The following is a 16,959-nucleotide window of genomic DNA, read 5'->3' as shown; positions in this document are numbered from 1 at the left end:
GATCTGTGAGCATCCGCTCTTCTGACCTGCCCTCCATCTTCTCTTGTCCCAGTTTGCTCTCAAAACTTGTTGGACATGCGGTCATATCCTCCTGAGACCCAACGTCTCCTTTCTCCTTGACGCAGCTTCCTTTTGGTGAACTGTAACAAGTTACTGACGGTGGGAAAGTCTGGCCCTCTAGTTCTGTCTGAGAGGTTTGGGACTGCAGATGATCAGGAGGCGTCGCTGTGTTTCCTATTAAATCCTCCACTTGCTGAAAGCTGCTCAGTAGAGTGTTAGCAGCTTCATACTCTGCATCTGACCATTTCTGTCGCTCCTCTAATGCATCAATGCAGAAAGCGTTGTTTGCCCCCTCCAGTGAACCTGTGCCAAAATCTCTGGGATTTGACTTTAAAGCTCCTGGTAAGTCAGCCTGTGCAGCAGTGACTCTCTTGCTCTGGGACGCTTCCTGGTGGTGGAGTTTCAACAGGCTGGTAATCACCTGGTCCTCCTGCTGAGTGAGCTGGATGACCACAAACCTTGGCTGCACCTGAGGAGGGTGGATGGTCTGGAGCCTCCAGCTTGGGCTGCCCAGGTTGTTGGTGGGGTGAGGTCCGGCCCTGAATGGGTCTGGGCGGCTTGGAGGGGCGATGCAGGCGGACATGATGGGGGCAGGAGTGTTGAGCTGGGAGCAATCAAAAACCTGATTGGAAAAGTGAAAACGATTAGCAGGGTTAACGGTATGTTTTCATAAACTCAGCACCGACACTTCTTTTCAAGAGATTGGTCAAGTTTAATGTGGTAAGCCATTTTGAAAATTTTAAATGTTTGTTTTGTTTATGCAAATGATCAACCATTACTCATTTTTAAGTGTGTCCCTTTCAATCTTTTTGGGTCCTTGAGCTTTTAAACAAAATTATTGAAAAGTTTATTTTTGTGTTTGTCTACTGTAATTATAACTTACAGCTACTGAAAATCAAAAATTTTGATTATAGGAGGCAAATAAGTTTTTTGTTTTTTAAATGCCGAGATATCAGACATTATATCCATGTTCTGTAAAGTACTCGCACTTAGCAATTGGTCTGGGCTCCTTCTGCGTTAATTACTGCATCAGTGGCATGGAGGCATCAGCTCGGTTGATGGAAGCCAAGGATGCTTTGACAGCAGCCTTTAGGTTATCTGCTTTGTTTGTTCTATCGTCTTTTTAAAGCATACTCCATAGATTCTCTGCAGAGTTATCAAAGCAGTACAAGTACCTTTGGCAATTTGGGGTGGTACCAAGTCATGCTTTTAAATTAAATCAGTTCATAAAGCTTGGCAGCAGACAGAAGTCCTCTGAAATGTCCTCAGATGATAGTTTAGACTTTGGACTCTAGTGGTGGGGGAACTAAAAAAAAAAGTTAACTAAAACCAGCATAAGTCTCCTTAAATCACCATTGACTGTAGAAGTTTCACACTGGACCTAAAGCAACTTTGATTCTTACAGAAGTCCTTAGCAGTGACCTTTTCTGACTTTCTCTAAGGTTTTATTAACTGATGGACGGCTGTCCCGTCGGCAGTCTTCCACATGTTTGTGTAGGCTACAACACATTTCTACATTTAAACCGTCTTCGGTCTTAAAACTTTTCTGAGACCTTTAATTGTGGACTGACTCACCATTTTCCTACTCAGACCATTATAGATCCTCCTCCCGCAGGGCAGAGTAGGGTCCGTGTAGAAGAGCTCCACAGGACTCATTGGGTAACCTGAAGAGAAATTAGCCGTCACTTATTGTTCATCGCAGACATTTACAATAAACAGAAGTGACTAACCTGGGTGAGCGTCTCCACGAAAGGTGTGATGAAAACGTGTGGGCATGTAAAGAGGCAGGAAGGAGGGGTGCTGCAGAGTCCTGTTGGAGATGGGTGGCAGGACGGTCTGCCTGGCTCTCTGTTTCAGGACGAACGGCGAATGAAATTAATAGACCCCGGCTGAAGCATTAAAGTCTGAGGGGAAACTCACCAATAAACGTGCTTCGCTGTAGCTCATGGTCGTCTAATTCAAAGAAAACGCAAACGGACTCGTGGTTTTAGAACTATCAAAAGTAAACAAGCTCGTTTATTGCGTTTCCACTGGCGACACCTGCTGGTCAAGTGACGAGACTATGTTCGATGAAAAAGCGCGGTAAAGTTATGTTCAAAGTCTCTGCTCTACATCATGGTTTAGATGTGGCTGCTCCAGCACAGCTGAATCAGATTGAGTCACCTCTTCAGCAGGTCATCAAGTTAGACAAAGGCCGTCATTTGATTCAGGTGTGTTTGAGCAGGACAGCAGTTTGTGTAGAGTTTGAGGCACCCATTTTCAAATGACAAAAAGAATCAATCCATTAGCAAAATGTTGCATTGGTAATCTGGCCACTTTGCTTTATTGGTCTGCTCACAGTGGGCTGTTCCAATTTCAATGTAGTGCATATCAATATTCACAAAAAAAAAAGTTTTCTGCAACAATGCCTGTACTTTACAGAAGTATTTGTCATCCTGAAGAGTGTCACCTGTTCTATACTGATCCAGAGTAAAGAATGAAGTGCAAGTTGTAGTTTTCAGAAAACATGCTTCACAGGCCAGTTTTGCCTAGTGACCATAGGTCAAACTTTGACGACACCAAAATGGCCCAGTTTATTCATTCTGCTTAAAAATAAAACATAGGCACAGCTACTCAACAGTACTTTAAGCTTTATTCAATGCAACAGTAAAAGTTATACACTTCCTCAAGCATAGTGAAGAAGCGTCTTTACTTGCAAATTTCCTGTAGGCCCTACAAGTAGAGGAAAGAGTTAGACATGTTTAAAGTTTCAATTGCAAGAATTTACTCACTTACCTTTACTGAACTGGCCAGGTCGGTTATGAACCCTGTAAACTTTGATGTAACGAGCAGTAGGGTAGGAAGGAGGCAGGTGCAAGCTGGGACTTCTGGTTCTTTGGGGAGCAACTGTGGTAATTTTAGCTGGAACAACTACTGTGAGGAGAGACATTTAGTTTAATTGACATTACTTAAAACTACACCCAAGTTCTTAAGCAAGCAAACATACCTTTTGTAGTTTCCACAAAAGGGATTATGCTGCCAACACCTTCTTTGTCAGATTCAAATTTGTGGCTTGAGAAGAGTCGATGGAGACTAGCTAGAGGGTACGTGCACTGCACGGTCATTCTGTGGGGGGTGGGAGGGTTGAGACTGAAATTAACAGTACTAGAATGCGGTACCATGAAATGATGCCTTGCGAACATACCCTTCAACAGCATTCTCAGAAGTGTCGAAGTAAATCTTGTTTTGATAAGTCACGTTTTCCTTTGCCAACTGGGGGGGGGGGACAAAAGTCTTAAACACTCGACACTACAGTTAGTTTTAATGTTGGGCAATCTTTACCTTAACTGTGGAACCACAACTGTGAAGAGGAAATGAGAAGAGCACTCGTGTGCCATCTACTGCTTTGGGTACGCAGAGGCTGTTCAAGAGATGGAAGCGTGTTGGCATCTCACCACTTGGGAGAACCGCAGACAGATCAACCACCACAGTCATCCACCCATTAGTTGAACACACTGTTGGAAAATAACCACAAGTTAGTATTTACAAGTCTGGCAACCTCCATTACCGTAATAGCTTTTTCTTACTAATGAACTCTGTGGTATTAAACAGGCATGTCTTGATGGTGGAAGTCAGGATGCCAGCAGTTTCACGATCCCTCACAAGGATTGTAAATGTCCCGAGAAAGCCTTTCAGACCAATATCCTTCGAGGAAAGGCATTTCAATGTCAGACTAAAAGCTCAAACTTTCTAGATGGGCCCAGTTGCCAATATTACCTTGTATTTGTATCCATGTGTGAACAGAGGCACACTGAGCAGCAGATTTTGACTGTCATTGCTCATGGTGTAGCCATAGTTGGCTGCCAGAGCTGGAGTCAGTCGGTCTGAGCCAATCATGAAATCCCACAGGTAGTCAAAAGAGCGATAGGCCAACTTGAAGTCAATCCCAGACTCCTTACAGACCACATCAAAAGATGGAGGAGCTGCCAAGCAAAACAAGTTAGCTAAATATTTAATTTAAGGGAATCACCTCAGCATATGACTTACAGACAGCCATTAGTGCTGTAACTGAGAAGGTGTGGTAGTATGGCTCGTCTCCAGGTTTGACAATCAGGGTGTAGTTTATGTCCAGTTTGTGCAACATGGCTGCCTTCTCTTTGGAGAACTTGATATATATATTAAAAAAAAAGTTAGAACTAGGTTTGCATTATGACACTACAGTGTTCTCAAAGACACTTACCTCCTGGACTACAATTGGATCATGCAATGGCACTTTCAGAGTGTAGCTGTGGCTTTTGTTGGAATGTCTGACTTCTGTAAGGGTGTATGCGATGGAGTCACTGAAGGGCACTGCAAATTCCTGCCCAGTCAGCTGAACAGAGGTCAGCTCAACATCTCTGGGGACTTTGCCTAGATAGATTGAGAATGTGCCATCGTTTACATCAGTTTGGTCTTCAGTGAAAAGTGGAGATGACAGGAGGGGCGTAACAAGAGTCCTGTGGAACCACAGCACGGTCTCTTCATGGCGTTCATCCACTGAAGTTTGTTTCAAGTAGAGGTTGAAGATGTAGAACTCAGAGAGGCCATCACTCACAAAGCTCTGAAATTGACTTCAGTTAGACGCAAGTCAAATACACAGGAGACTTTTATAGTCAAAGTGTCTTTACCTTCCTGTAGCCTCCTTCAGCATCATAAGGGATCCCAATTTGGACAGTCGAGTTATACCTTTCCATAATAAACCCCTTCTGCACCACAGCAGCCTCTTCCACAAGGTTGCCATTGAGGCCAAAACTAATCTGTGTGGTGCCAAGACTGGGATAGAGTGCTTCTGGAGTGTCCCAGATCATATAGCCACTATCATATGACCCTTTATCTGTTTGGAGAAAGTAATTTTACTAAACTGTACGGCTCGGTAAAATAAACAGCTTAGTTTACGCACCCATGGAGCAAGCAGCGATCAGGTCAACCATAACGACAACCCAGCTTTGCCGTGAAAACACTGTTGCATGGACCACCTCTACTGGAACCCCAGTCACCTATGAAGACATACTGGTTGAACACCATGTTGGGAGTGGGACATTGCGAGTAGCTGGAAAGGGCATTCTACCTCAGTACGATAGGACTCAGGTTGACCATACGGTGTACGAAACACAATCCTGTCATGGACAAGATTAAATATGTAGCCCTCCTGTCGGGCTTGAGACAGGTTCATGGGTGGCAACTGCTGATATGGATTTTGAAAAGTCACCTGCCAGACTTCAGTGGAGGAACTGTACAACTGTAAATACAGACAGTTAGAAAGTTGCTAATCCAGAAAACCAATTGTCATCATTGATACATACAGGGCCAAGCGTGCTCGAGTCGTCACTTGACCCAGATTGGCAGGGAAGTTCACTCCTTACGGATACCTGTGGCAACATGATTAGAGGGCTTAAAAACAAGGGTGAGGGCTTAAGGAGGGAGGGAGACTTGGGGAAGACGCACCTCCATGTAGTTGACCTCACAGGTGACCTCTCTGGGTGACCAGAGCAGATGGGGTGAACAGGTCTTATTGAGTGCATAGTACGCATCTACCCCTTCATAGGTAGTTATCAGGTTAAATCTGAATGAAAAGCCAGCACCCTGAAACAGAGTTGGAAATATTAGCCAGGATGCATGAGGAACCTTCTCCAAGGGTCAGGAAAGCTGCTTTCAGTACCTTCTCAGTATGGCAACTGAAGTAGGATGCTCTAAGCTCTACAAGGCCCAGGAGAGAGAGAATACTGATACTGTAACCACACTTTGCTGCATAATCCTCAGTGATGGCATATGTGCCAGTTCCATCTGAGAAAAACCATCAAGCAAAAACATTTCATGGGTTAAGCAGTCAGTTAGAAGCATGTTCAGCTTAATTTGTCTCAAACCATTGCCATCCTCAGTGCTTTGAGCTGCAGCAGAACAGGAACACTAACCCACAGCCTCAAAGCGAGGAACTTCTCCAGTGGCAGCAAGGTCAACGGCTATCATGAAGTAACGGTCATGACACTCTAGTTGAAGAACGCCTGGGGAAACGCATAAGTTGCAGAGAACTTGCATCTTAAAGTGTCACTGTAGGATAAGCAAGGCTCCACTAACCTTCCACAAAGAAGTCGCATCCTGCAGTGGACCATAAGGACAGGAGCAATGCCACACTGTGGTTACAAAACAAAAAGTGAGAAAATAGCTCAAAAATCAAAACTTGATGTAGAATAAACCACAACAACCTACCTAAACATCAACTTGAAAGCCATGGCGGTTGATGTGTTGGTGTCTGAAGCTAGCATAACAGCTAGCAAACTACTCCTACTAACCAAGTGAACCACCTGTTTTTCACCAGACATGCACCATGAAATGCTTTCCCCCGTCCAGCTTTTGATGACACCGTTTGTCCACAAAGCAACTAACAATCAGCTGCCTCCCAAGGTGCAGCCTGTCAGTAATTAAGTCCTAGAAAAAACAGCTGCTGCTAATATGAATGGCAAAATTTGTCCAGTGGTAAAAACTCAAATATGCCACTATTTTTTGGCATTTAATAGAGATTGTAATGCTGTTTTCTTCCAGCCACGCAATTGAAGCTAAAAATGAAAACATTAGATCAATTTAGAAGCTAAACATTTTGTCATTTCTTTTTGTTACCAAATTTAATTATTCCTTTCTGTTCCGACATACTACACATATACTGATTTTAAACACACATTTTAAAAAGTCATAATTTCTTGCTTACATTTCCAATTTTTGCAAAGATATCGGGTTTTTGTACTTTTAAACATGTATTTTGATACTAATGCTCTCATGCTTTCTTTATTATCTGACTTCATTGTTATTTCTTCATTGATTTGCACTTCATGCTGTTATGTGTAAAATTTTACATAAGGGAATGACAAAAAATGACCCGGAATTAAAGCTATTTTAGCCACAAAACATCAGAATGAAGATGGAGAAACCAATTGGCATCGGTTCTTTCAAGCAGCCACTGACACAGAACAACCAGCAGGGGGCAGCAGGACTGTCCACTTCTTATCTCTCAGTCAGTCATTTGGTTATTTACTGATGTGTTTTGATCAGTTTTATGGTGAAGCTGTTTCAGCTTTACCTTTTTTTTTTTTTTTTGTTGCACAGATTGTGCCACGTCTCTGAAACACTGCAGAATTTATGTTGATAAATGAGGGTGAGCTGACCGGTCCCTGCTGCAACAAATTATCTGCAGACCACTTCACATGCTTCACAGACGGTACAAGAGTCAAGTCCTGAACCAAGTCAAGTCAGATCTTGATCTCTTCTAGGCGTTGTAGATGTGATTAAACCCCTCCAACATTTTACCGCTGAGAGTCAAGAAGAGAGGCAAACTTTTCTCAGACTGATGTCAGAGATTGGTTGTTGGCCACAAGAAGAGTTCTGCTGAAGCCATTTCAGAGAAAAAGGACAAGATTACTACTTTGTTTGCTAACTATAAGTTCTGTTGACAAGATTATGACATGCACAGTGCTTTTATTTCAGAATACCCGATTTTTACTTTTGAAGTAATACATGGTTAAAGTTGATAGCAATTCTAAAGTTCTGGTTTCTCACAGGTCATAATATTCCAGGGAAATTGTTGCTTTCATTTTTCCTCCTTCATCGATTTTGTTAGCTGCAGGTAGGAGGAGCTTATTAAGTTCCATATTAGTTGCTGTGGAAAAAGGAGAAACTGTCATATGAATAGGAAGAACCAACCTGCAAAGGTGAGCATATTTACACGCAAATGATTTTCTTCTGTGCATCACTGAATGATTGTGTTCAATATTGCTTGTGAGTATAATGTATTACAAATAATGATACATAGCTAATAGTGTTTTTCATTAAATAAAAAAAATACTTCGGATTCAGAGGTGTTTGGGTTTAATCTGTGTTTTGTATTTTGATTATTTCCTTGTTTTCCTATCTTAGATTTATCCTTATCAGTTCATCCCTTTTAATTTAATTTTATTCTCATTCTTTGAGCATTTGAGCTTGTAACAAGTACGACTTGTAACAAGTCGGACTTGTTACGAGATCAAATCTGGACTTTAGAGGTTAAGCCTAGAATATGAAAAATTTATGAAGATTCATGAAAGAAGATGATCTACTAGAACTAGGTGTCAAACAAGTGACCGATTTACTGATCATTTTATAATTGTTAAGAGAAGATGCACACAAAAAAGAAAAGAGTCATAAAGCAACAAAAATATTTGAACTCCACAACAGGATTAAGTTTGCAACGTTAAACCAGAATTAAACTTTAATAAAAAATAAATAAAATAAAAAAAAGACATAAGACTTTCTCGCACGACTTCTGGATATTTCACTCAAAAATTAACTGTGTATTAATATAAAAACAAACCGAATTTCAAAATTTTAATACTTTAAAATTATTCTATTGTATTTTGAGAGATGCCTACATCATTTCCAATCAGAAACAAATAAATTGATTAGATGACAGTTCTGTATAGAGATTTGAATAATTAGGGGCCTAATTGATATTCTGACTATTTTCAAGTTCAAAACCAGCAAAAAAAAAATCTATATTTTGCAAGTATGAGCTGGCAGTCTCACCAACCCAAACATTCAAAGTATTTAAAACAGAGCTTGCCAACACTTTCCCACAACATATGAAAGTAGAAAAATACATCAAGATGTTTTTTTTATATATATATCAGTCCCAAAATCAGTCTTATGATACTTTTTTTCTTGTATGCATGGTGCAAATGTACAGAACTGAGTTTGTGCTTTTGTCTAACCAGTATGACATCTGTCAACATACTCATACCAGACTTATCTAAAGGGATGTGGTGTTCTTATTCTGTATCTGATTTTCGCTGGTTCAAACTGGTTTTTTTAGACACCAAGTCTCCGGTACTTTGTCACTTTTGTGACAAAGTACCGGACTTTGTCACTTTCTCTCTCTATTAACTTAAAGTCCCAACTATTGATTTTCAGTTTTTTTGTTTTATTTGACATTTGTTCAGTTATTTTATTTAGCATTTATCTGATATCACAAAATTATTATTTTTTTACAAGATTGAAAACAATTTTCCAAGGGAGGCCTGGCCAAAAACGGCGGCATAATACAAAACCACAATTGACACAGTTACACAACTAAAACACACTCTTGATTAAATGACTGTGGAAGAAATTAAATGCTTATTTACCAGTTTAAAAAAGTATTTAGTGTTACCTTAATGTCATGAATAGGATCAGAATTCCTGATGATGACAGATAGAGATTTAAGCACTTAAAAATAAGCAAGGATTTAATTATTTAAAACTACTAGATACTCTCAAAAGCCAAAAACATAAGACGTGGAAGTATAAAAAAATGTAAAAGTGTTTTCTTTACGTACCAGTCCCAAAATCTGCATGATGACACACTGGTTTCTATGCATGATGTAAAGATACAAATCAGGGTGTGTGCTGTTGTTTAACCAGTGTGACTGGAAAAAAATCATTTACCCGTCACAAGATATTTTGCTCTTAGTGATGTAGATATCAGTGATGTAGAGTAACAGAGAAATGTAAAAGTAACATTTTAAGCTTTAGTGTGGAATGCAACTTTTTCTTGTGTACCTGAACTTCAACTTTTTAAAACCAGCTCTTTATTTTGCTTTTTGTCTGCAGATATCTTACATACACAACTAAAGTATTGTAAAGATGGAAGTCTAAGAAATTGGAGATCGATCATTTCGCAGCAGGACGAGGAGGATCGTCAACACCTCTGAAAAGTTTGCTGAAGTGTTGATGAACACATGCTAATCTAAACAAAGCAACGGTAGGCTACAAAACTATGTCCTTTTTTCATTTTCTTTCACAGGTAGAGGCCAGCAATAGCTCTGCCACACCCTAAGAGAGAGGTAAGATTATTCCAGTGAATTATTTTAACCACTATATTTCATTTAAGTTTAATAGAATTAACAGAATAGTCAAAAGAAATGTGTAAATGTAATTTACAGACTGATCTGCAGCAGGATACGATAGATCAATGGCAGCAAGTGCAGCCACAGACGTGGATGAAAGTAAAAGTAAGTCTGTTTCACTCATTACAGAGAATCTGGAAATTATTCACAGCGCTTCACTTTTTTCACATTTTATGCTACAGTATGTATATTTTTTCATTTTCATAAATTGTACGAAATTAATCTTTTTTCCTCAAAAGTCTACAAACAAATACCCAATAATGACAATGTGGTGACCGAATTGTTTGGAGGCACTAATCTGTAGGCCTCCATCACTGGTAAGTGATGTAAGTTTGAAATCACCAGGACTCTTCCTGCAGCAGGCCGGCCGTATGAACATCATGCTAGAAGAATTTCTGTGTATAATTTTGTGGAAAAAGGTTATCTTAATACAATTTGGAATAAGAAAATAACATAACAAAATGTGGAAAAACTGAAGCACTGCCAATACTTTCCAGATGCACTGTAATCCCAACATTTGGAATTTGCTATTTTCATAACTGTGGTACAAATCTAGTCTTTTTTTTCTTGTTTTAGCTGATGCTGATCTCATCATTGTATTATTTGGTGACACAAGTTCAGTTGAGACTGGAACAAAAAACATCTTARTTAACCAAGATGAGCACACAGAGTTTTCATCCAAGCTGTACGACTTGTGTGGTCGACACATWTCTGTTATTAACCTAATTGGCCTGCGAGACATTAAAGAAATAACTCTAGATAAGGGAATCAATGCCTTTCTTTTACTGATCTCGTATGGCCACCATGTGAGTCAATACAAATCAGGGCTGCAGTGGTTGGAAAAAACTTTTGGGAGAGGAGCAATTTATTATTTGATGACAGTTTTGACTCATAATTCAGGCGAAAAATATGAAGATGCATTTAAAGACCTGAAAGTTTGTGACAGTTTTGTTGAAAAGAGATACCACACATGTACCAGGAGTATGTCCGTCTCAGAGGAGATAGCAGAGCTGCTGCTAAAAATACAGACGATGGAGGCTGATAACAATCCATCCTGCTTTACTGGACTCACATGTGGTGGAAATAAAGAGCAAAATAAGGATTTGGAGCCAGAATCTGCGGGACACAACTTGATGGAGTCTTCAGTGGTTAAGAAAAAACAAACGGGTAAGACTTAATTGTTGTCACTCAAGTTACTCATTTGGTGCGTTTTCACAGCTGTGAAATGTCAATGTCAAATTTATTTATATAGCACTTTTTAAAAAAACTGCACCATAATAAAATAAGTTGACGAAAAGAAAAAGAAAAATAATACAAGAAAAAATAAAATAGTAAAAAAAAGCGGCTGTCAGCTGTAAAAAATCAATGGGTTCACTGTGCAGCCGTGAGTGATTAGTTTTTCAAGAACAATCTAAAACACGACTTAATTAGTTAATAAATCGCTTCCCCCCCATTTCATATTGTTTCTGAACTCTTAATGCGATAGAAGAGCAGGGCTGCAACACGTCGATCGCGGAAGGTTTTGAGTCGATCTCGGCATTAGGTGACAAACTGATCGCCGCCAGGAGGCTGAGAGAAGCACGTCCTCCTCTGACTTGCTTAAAACGTTCGTAACTTTATTAAAGAACAACAAAAAAAAAGTCAACAAAACATGTTCAAATTAATGACCCAACAAAAATAATAATCTCAGTAATTATTGTTTCAACAAGGTGTTGCGCGTTTCGGTTCCATTATCAAAATAGCAGAGCAGGAGTTTAAAATTAACTAATCAACCACCGCTGTGTTCATGAGAGGCTTATTAATAATCACAAAATGAATATCAAGCCTGAAACCCTGATATTGTAATGGACTAAATGTTTTAAACGTCATCTGTGCTCGGCTCGAAGAGCGAGCGGTTGCCACGGCAACGGGTGTGCTTAAACGACAAAGAGAGAGTAAAAAGGTTTGCATTAAATTATTATAATTTACAAAATCATGCAAAGTTGGCACTTTTAATGGACTTTTAGAGCAACTTTGCATTGAAAGTGTCATTATTTACTGAACGACACTTCATGACAACTGTCATAAACATTCATAAAGACTTTTTTATGTTCATGACAGGTGTTATGTCATGTTTATGACAGTGTCATGTCAGTCTTATGCACACCCTTCAAATAAAGTTTTACCATATATATATATATATATATATATATATATATATATATACTTTTGTCATAGTACCCCCAAGAATTTAAAACTACTTCCAGCCCTTATCCATTGAGATCTGAGCCCTGTAAGGGGCTCCTATCTCCAATAGTCAACAAATGAGAGGCAGGGTTCACCCTGGACGGGTCACCAGTCTGTCACAGGGCAACACAGAGCCAGACAGGACAAACAACCATGCACACACACACACTCACACCTAGGGAGAATTTAGAGAGGCCAATTAACCTGACAGTCATGTTTTTGGGCTGTGGGAGGAAACTGGAGCACCCGGAGAGAACCCACACCTGCATAGGGAAAATATGCAAACTCCATGCAGAAAGACCCTGGGAATCAAACCCAGGACCTTCTTGCTGCAAGGCAACAGCTCTACCAACTGCGCCACTGTGCATCATGCCTTCTTTTTTTAAATCTTTAAACTTATATCTTCGTGTCGTGGTCCATGCTAGTGAAATTAAGTTAATATGTTAAGTTAAGAAGCAGGGTCACGTCCAGACCACACCTCTAATGATATGCATTCATCTAATTTCATCCCTTCGTCCATCCATCCATTTTCTTACACCCTTATCCCATTGAGATATCTTCCTATCTCCAGAGGTCAACAGATGAGAGGCAGGGTTCACCCTGGACAGGTCACCAGTCCATCACAGAAACTATCATATACACACAAACACAAACCTAAGGAGAATTTAGAGAGACCAATTAACCTGACCACACCTCATGTTTTTGGACATGTGGGAGGAAGCCGGAGTACCCGGAGAGAACTCACCATGCACAGGGAGAACATGTAAACTCCATGCTGAAAGACCCTGGGAATCAAACCCAGGACCTTCTTGCTGCAAGGCAACAGCTCTACCAACTGCGCCACTGTGCATCATGCCTTCTTTTTTAAATCTCTAAACTCAAACCTTTTATCCCTTTGTCCCTTCATCCTTGCATCCACTCATCCCCTCATTCCTTCTTCAATAAATCTTTAAACTTCTATCTTGCTAGTGAATTGCTAATTTTTATCAATCCATCCATTCATTATAGCGAGAAGCTTCATGGTTTTGGCTCCTAGCATTCACACGTGTTACACGTTTCTTCACCCTCCCTTCTCTTCCAACTTTCGGGTTTCCTCAGTGATTGGGATGTTGCTCAATACCATTAAACATCCAGCCATTGGTTGCTACGTAGATGCTTCCTGCCACTTTCAGCATCTGAACAACTTGCAGTGTTTGCACATTGTTTGTTGTCTGTCACTTTGTTACCATTTCTCATTCATACTGGAAACCAAAAATTCAGCCAGTAAATTATTTAAGAGTAGTTGAAGCAGCTTCTATAACGAATTCATCAGGTCAAAGCTACGCTAACAGCAACAGGTTAGTGCTTGCGAGGTAGCAGTCACCTTGATGAGAAATATTTAGATATTTTAATATCAAGAGCTCCCATATAACAATTTACAGAACATTGAACTATAGATCTCTACTAACTGGCTGTTTTTACCTCAAAGAAGATGAGGAGCAGAAGAGTGAAGCTGAAAGAGAGGTAAATATAAGCTGTTTATTTGCTATTGGGTGTAATTTATTAGCTAAATATATACATATATTTAAAGATATTTGTTTTCTCAACAGGGTCCAGCTATTGAACTGTCAGAAGAGAACCATAATGAGAATGCAGCCATGAAGACAGGTGCACTTTTAAACACATGAAAACCTTCATAAAATCAATAAAACCTAAACTAGCTCTGCTGTAGTTTTATCTTTTGTTTTGTTTTTGTTTTTTTAGTAGGAACCTCAGCCAAGAGTTCAGGACAAAATGGTGAAAAGGTAGGACTGTGGTTATTGTTTAAATTAGTGGTCCACAAATGACAGATATCAATAATCGGCCAATTGGTCTGTGTGTAAATTGTTTCTCAACAGTCACAGAAAGATTTGGACAAAATCGTCCAGAACAGCAAACACCAAAGAGAGACTCAGATATTGCTAACCAGACTGCAGCTTCAAGATGAATATCCAAGGAAGATGTCCCCAGGAAAATTTCTTCAAGTTGGTCCACCTTTAAAACTGCACCAAGACACATCTGAGAAAGATTTAGCATATTCTTTTCTTCACAGGTTGATAATGTTAGATTACCGAACCAGATACATTCCTGTTGAACAAGACAGTAATTGTCTTGACGTCACTTGTTCAAAGCCTGTTCTTGACTCTGATGGCAATGATTCTGATGAAAGTGACATGGAGTCCTTTCTGAGTGCTAGTGTTGGCACAAATCAGCCAAGTCAGACTCATGTGCATCCAATGGATGTTCAGATGGCAGTATTTCACTCCTCAGACAACGTCCTCAGACAGATCATGATTACTAAGCTTTCCCAGTGTCAGTATGCCTTACCTTTACTGGTTCCTGACCCATTTACAGCTGAGATTGAATGTCCTCTATGGGCATTCAGACAAATAACTAAAACATGGAAGGTAACCAAGGGGGATTCACAAGCCACCATGAAGAATATTCCAATCTGCAAAGCTGAAACACCCTTGGTATCTTTTTTCCGCCTGGGAGCACTATCGGTGTCCAAGTCCCAGCTGATGAACTCCTTGATCAATGACCGCCACAGCACATTCTTCCACAGACACTGTCCTGGGAGCACCAAATCCCGACTTTTACTAGATGGAGTTGCTGAAATTACCTGGTACTGCCCGGCTGGAAAACCCGGTGATGCCTTCAATAACTGCATTGCTTTCTGTAACCTTCATGGTGATGCTGTGATGATTGAAAAACAGCGTGACATACTGATGGAAAAGTCATCAGTCAATGTTGTGATGGTCCCAAATCTCCAAAAAGATGATGGGAGTAGGAAAATTATATCAGCTCTGTGGAAGTCCAAAAAGCCTCTGATTTGTCTCCTTGTTGATGACGATGGTGCTGTGGAGGGTAGGAAGGGAAAATACAAAATGGGACTCAAAGCAAAAAATCAGGCAGATGTTTCTGTTGAACTTAAAAGAATCATTCAAGCACTTTTGTCTTCAGAGGATCCTTCAATTTTAAAAACAACCTTCCAGCTTGAAACCATTTCGGAGAACTCAGAAATCAAATTGGATGAAAGCAACAATGCGTGCCAAAATGGAAAATCGGCTGCTGTGAAGATAACTAATTTGTTTCAGAATAGAGATGTTTCAAGCATTAAGGATTACTTTCTTTCTTACCAAGGCCATCTGTGGCTGAAGTGGTGCAAAACAAATAAGGAACTCCATCGTCTCACAGGAAACATCGAAAATGACAAATCCAAAAAGGAAAGAGAACTGACTCGAATTAGAGGACAACAGTGTGACACTTCTTGCAGTGAATTGATGAGGTTGTTCACGGAGAACCTCTTCATACTACCACCAAAAGACAAAGAATATTTCCTGAAATGGACTCAGATCCTAACAGATGCCCTCTCCGCAGATTGTATTTCTTCAATCCTTCAAAGCTACGACAGCAAATGGTCTGAGGTTATGGCTTTGAGGAACAGTCACGACAAATCAAAAAATTTAGAAAAGATGGAAACTGAGCTTGAACTATTATCAAAAAAACTTCAGTCTGCAACATTTGGCTTGGAGCACATTTTCAGGGAAATGGGACAGATCTATGAGGCCCATAAAACAAAACATGGAGACAGTAAACCTGGTGATTGGTGTGGCTATCCCGAACTGGCAGCAGATCTGCTGATCTCAGGTCATCCTCTGGAGCTGCTGGATGGGGATGCTGGCCATGTTCCTTTGAGGTGGATCTCCAGTGTTTTTGATCAAGTCATCAGGAAACTGGGCGACCTGAGAGTGTTTGTGTTGTCAGTTCTGGGCTTGCAGAGCAGCGGAAAATCAACATTGATGAATTCAATGTTTGGACTCCAGTTTGCAGTGAGTGCTGGGAGGTGCACCAAAGGTGCCTTCATGCAGCTGGTCAAGATATCAGAGGAGGTCAAGAAGGACATTAAGTTTGATTATTTATTAGTGGTGGACACTGAAGGACTGAGGGCTCTGGAACTGGAAAGTACTACTCTTCAACATGACAATGAACTGGCAACGTTTGTTGTAGGTGTGGGAAATATGACTTTAATCAACATCTTTGGTGAAAATCCAGCTGAGATGCAAGATATTCTGCAGATAGTTGTTCAAGCTTCCATGAGGATGAAGAAGATTAGACTCAGTCCAAGTTGTGTGTTTGTTCACCAGAATGTTACAGATGTCGCTGCAGCAGAGAAAAACATGGATGGTAGGAGGCGCCTGCAAGAAAAACTGGACCAAATGACCCAACTAGCAGCCAAAGAAGAGGACTGCAATTCAAACTGCTTCGGTGATGTCATTACGTTCAATATAGAGACGGATGTGAAATATTTTGCTCAGCTATGGGAAGGAAGCCCACCGATGGCTCCTCCAAACCCAGGTTACAGTGAGAGCATCCAAGAACTGAAGGCACATATCCTCTCTAAAGCCTCAACGTCCAATGGGATCAGTCTTTCACACCTCAAGGTACATATTCAGGACCTGCACTGCAAAAACTGAAATCTTAGTAAGATTAAATATCTTAAATTAAGGAGATTTTTCTTGTTTTCTTTCTGTCAAGATAATTTTTCTCACCAAGAGGGATTTATGTAAGAATATTTTTCTTATTTTAAGTGTTTTTGTACTTAATTATCTCAGTAAGATATAAAAGCTTAAAGTTAAGAAAATATTACTTATTATGAGTAAATATGTGCTAGAATCTAGAATATCAATATTTACCAATCAAACTTCAAGTCTAGAACTTATTTTATA

General features: G+C 40.0%; 3 protein-coding genes across 5 annotated transcripts in view; 2 read left to right on the top strand and 1 right to left on the bottom strand.

Annotated features, from left to right (window-relative positions):
- Positions 1 to 591: 591 nt before the first annotated feature.
- Positions 592 to 6,432, bottom strand: zpax4 (zona pellucida protein AX 4). 3 transcript variants are annotated; one of them, XM_017310250.1, is made up of 20 exons: positions 6,286 to 6,432; positions 6,154 to 6,209; positions 5,991 to 6,080; positions 5,738 to 5,862; positions 5,524 to 5,661; positions 5,382 to 5,447; positions 5,147 to 5,317; positions 4,979 to 5,075; positions 4,707 to 4,912; positions 4,280 to 4,639; positions 4,087 to 4,204; positions 3,817 to 4,022; positions 3,627 to 3,744; positions 3,382 to 3,554; positions 3,245 to 3,312; positions 3,047 to 3,165; positions 2,836 to 2,970; positions 1,791 to 1,908; positions 1,636 to 1,724; positions 592 to 682 (listed from the first exon to the last, which is right to left on the bottom strand). In XM_017310250.1, exons 1-19 carry the CDS (start codon positions 6,396 to 6,398, stop codon positions 1,655 to 1,657), a joined length of 2,547 nt encoding a protein of 848 aa, XP_017165739.1. In that variant the 5' UTR covers positions 6,399 to 6,432; the 3' UTR covers positions 592 to 682; positions 1,636 to 1,654. The 3 variants fall into 3 exon arrangements, with proteins under 3 accessions (XP_017165739.1, XP_017165738.1, XP_008433648.1); XM_017310249.1 differs by having other exon boundaries at positions 2,836 to 2,973; positions 6,286 to 6,431; XM_008435426.2 differs by lacking the exons at positions 592 to 682; positions 1,636 to 1,724; positions 1,791 to 1,908 and adding an exon at positions 2,671 to 2,772 and having other exon boundaries at positions 2,836 to 2,973; positions 6,286 to 6,430.
- A 3,163-nt stretch (positions 6,433 to 9,595) lies between these two features.
- sst5 (somatostatin 5) overlaps positions 9,596 to 16,959 on the top strand; it is a 19,279-nt gene continuing 11,915 nt past the window's right edge. The window contains exons 1-3 of the mRNA XM_008435429.2: positions 9,596 to 9,840; positions 9,883 to 9,922; positions 9,999 to 10,090. The gene's annotated coding sequence lies outside the window, so the exon portion shown is untranslated. The remainder of the gene's footprint in view (positions 9,841 to 9,882; positions 9,923 to 9,998; positions 10,091 to 16,959) is intronic.
- On the top strand, positions 13,650 to 16,707 carry LOC103480540 (interferon-induced very large GTPase 1-like). The gene is made up of 4 exons (XM_008435520.1): positions 13,650 to 13,714; positions 13,801 to 13,858; positions 13,955 to 13,995; positions 14,089 to 16,707. Exons 2-4 carry the CDS (start codon positions 13,849 to 13,851, stop codon positions 16,705 to 16,707), a joined length of 2,670 nt encoding a protein of 889 aa, XP_008433742.1. The 5' UTR covers positions 13,650 to 13,714; positions 13,801 to 13,848.

Source organism: Poecilia reticulata, linkage group LG18 (genome assembly GCF_000633615.1).
Source record: "Poecilia reticulata strain Guanapo linkage group LG18, Guppy_female_1.0+MT, whole genome shotgun sequence".
Taxonomy (NCBI): Eukaryota; Metazoa; Chordata; class Actinopteri; order Cyprinodontiformes; family Poeciliidae; genus Poecilia; species Poecilia reticulata.
Note: the sequence above shows the minus strand (reverse complement) of the source record. Positions and strands in the feature narration are given on the sequence as shown.

Coding starts and splice junctions, on each gene's coding strand:
- LOC103480540 (XM_008435520.1), top strand. Junction 13,996..14,088: donor CAGGACAAAATGGTGAAAAG/GTAGGACTGTGG, acceptor GTTTCTCAACAG/TCACAGAAAGATTTGGACAA.
- zpax4 (XM_017310249.1), bottom strand. CDS start 6,398: ATGTCTGGTGAAAAACAGGTGGTTCACTTGGTTAGTAGGAGTAGTTTG. Junction 6,081..6,153: donor ATGCGACTTCTTTGTGGAAG/GTTAGTGGAGCC, acceptor GCGTTTCCCCAG/GCGTTCTTCAACTAGAGTGT. Junction 5,318..5,381: donor ACTCGAGCACGCTTGGCCCT/GTATGTATCAAT, acceptor CTGTATTTACAG/TTGTACAGTTCCTCCACTGA.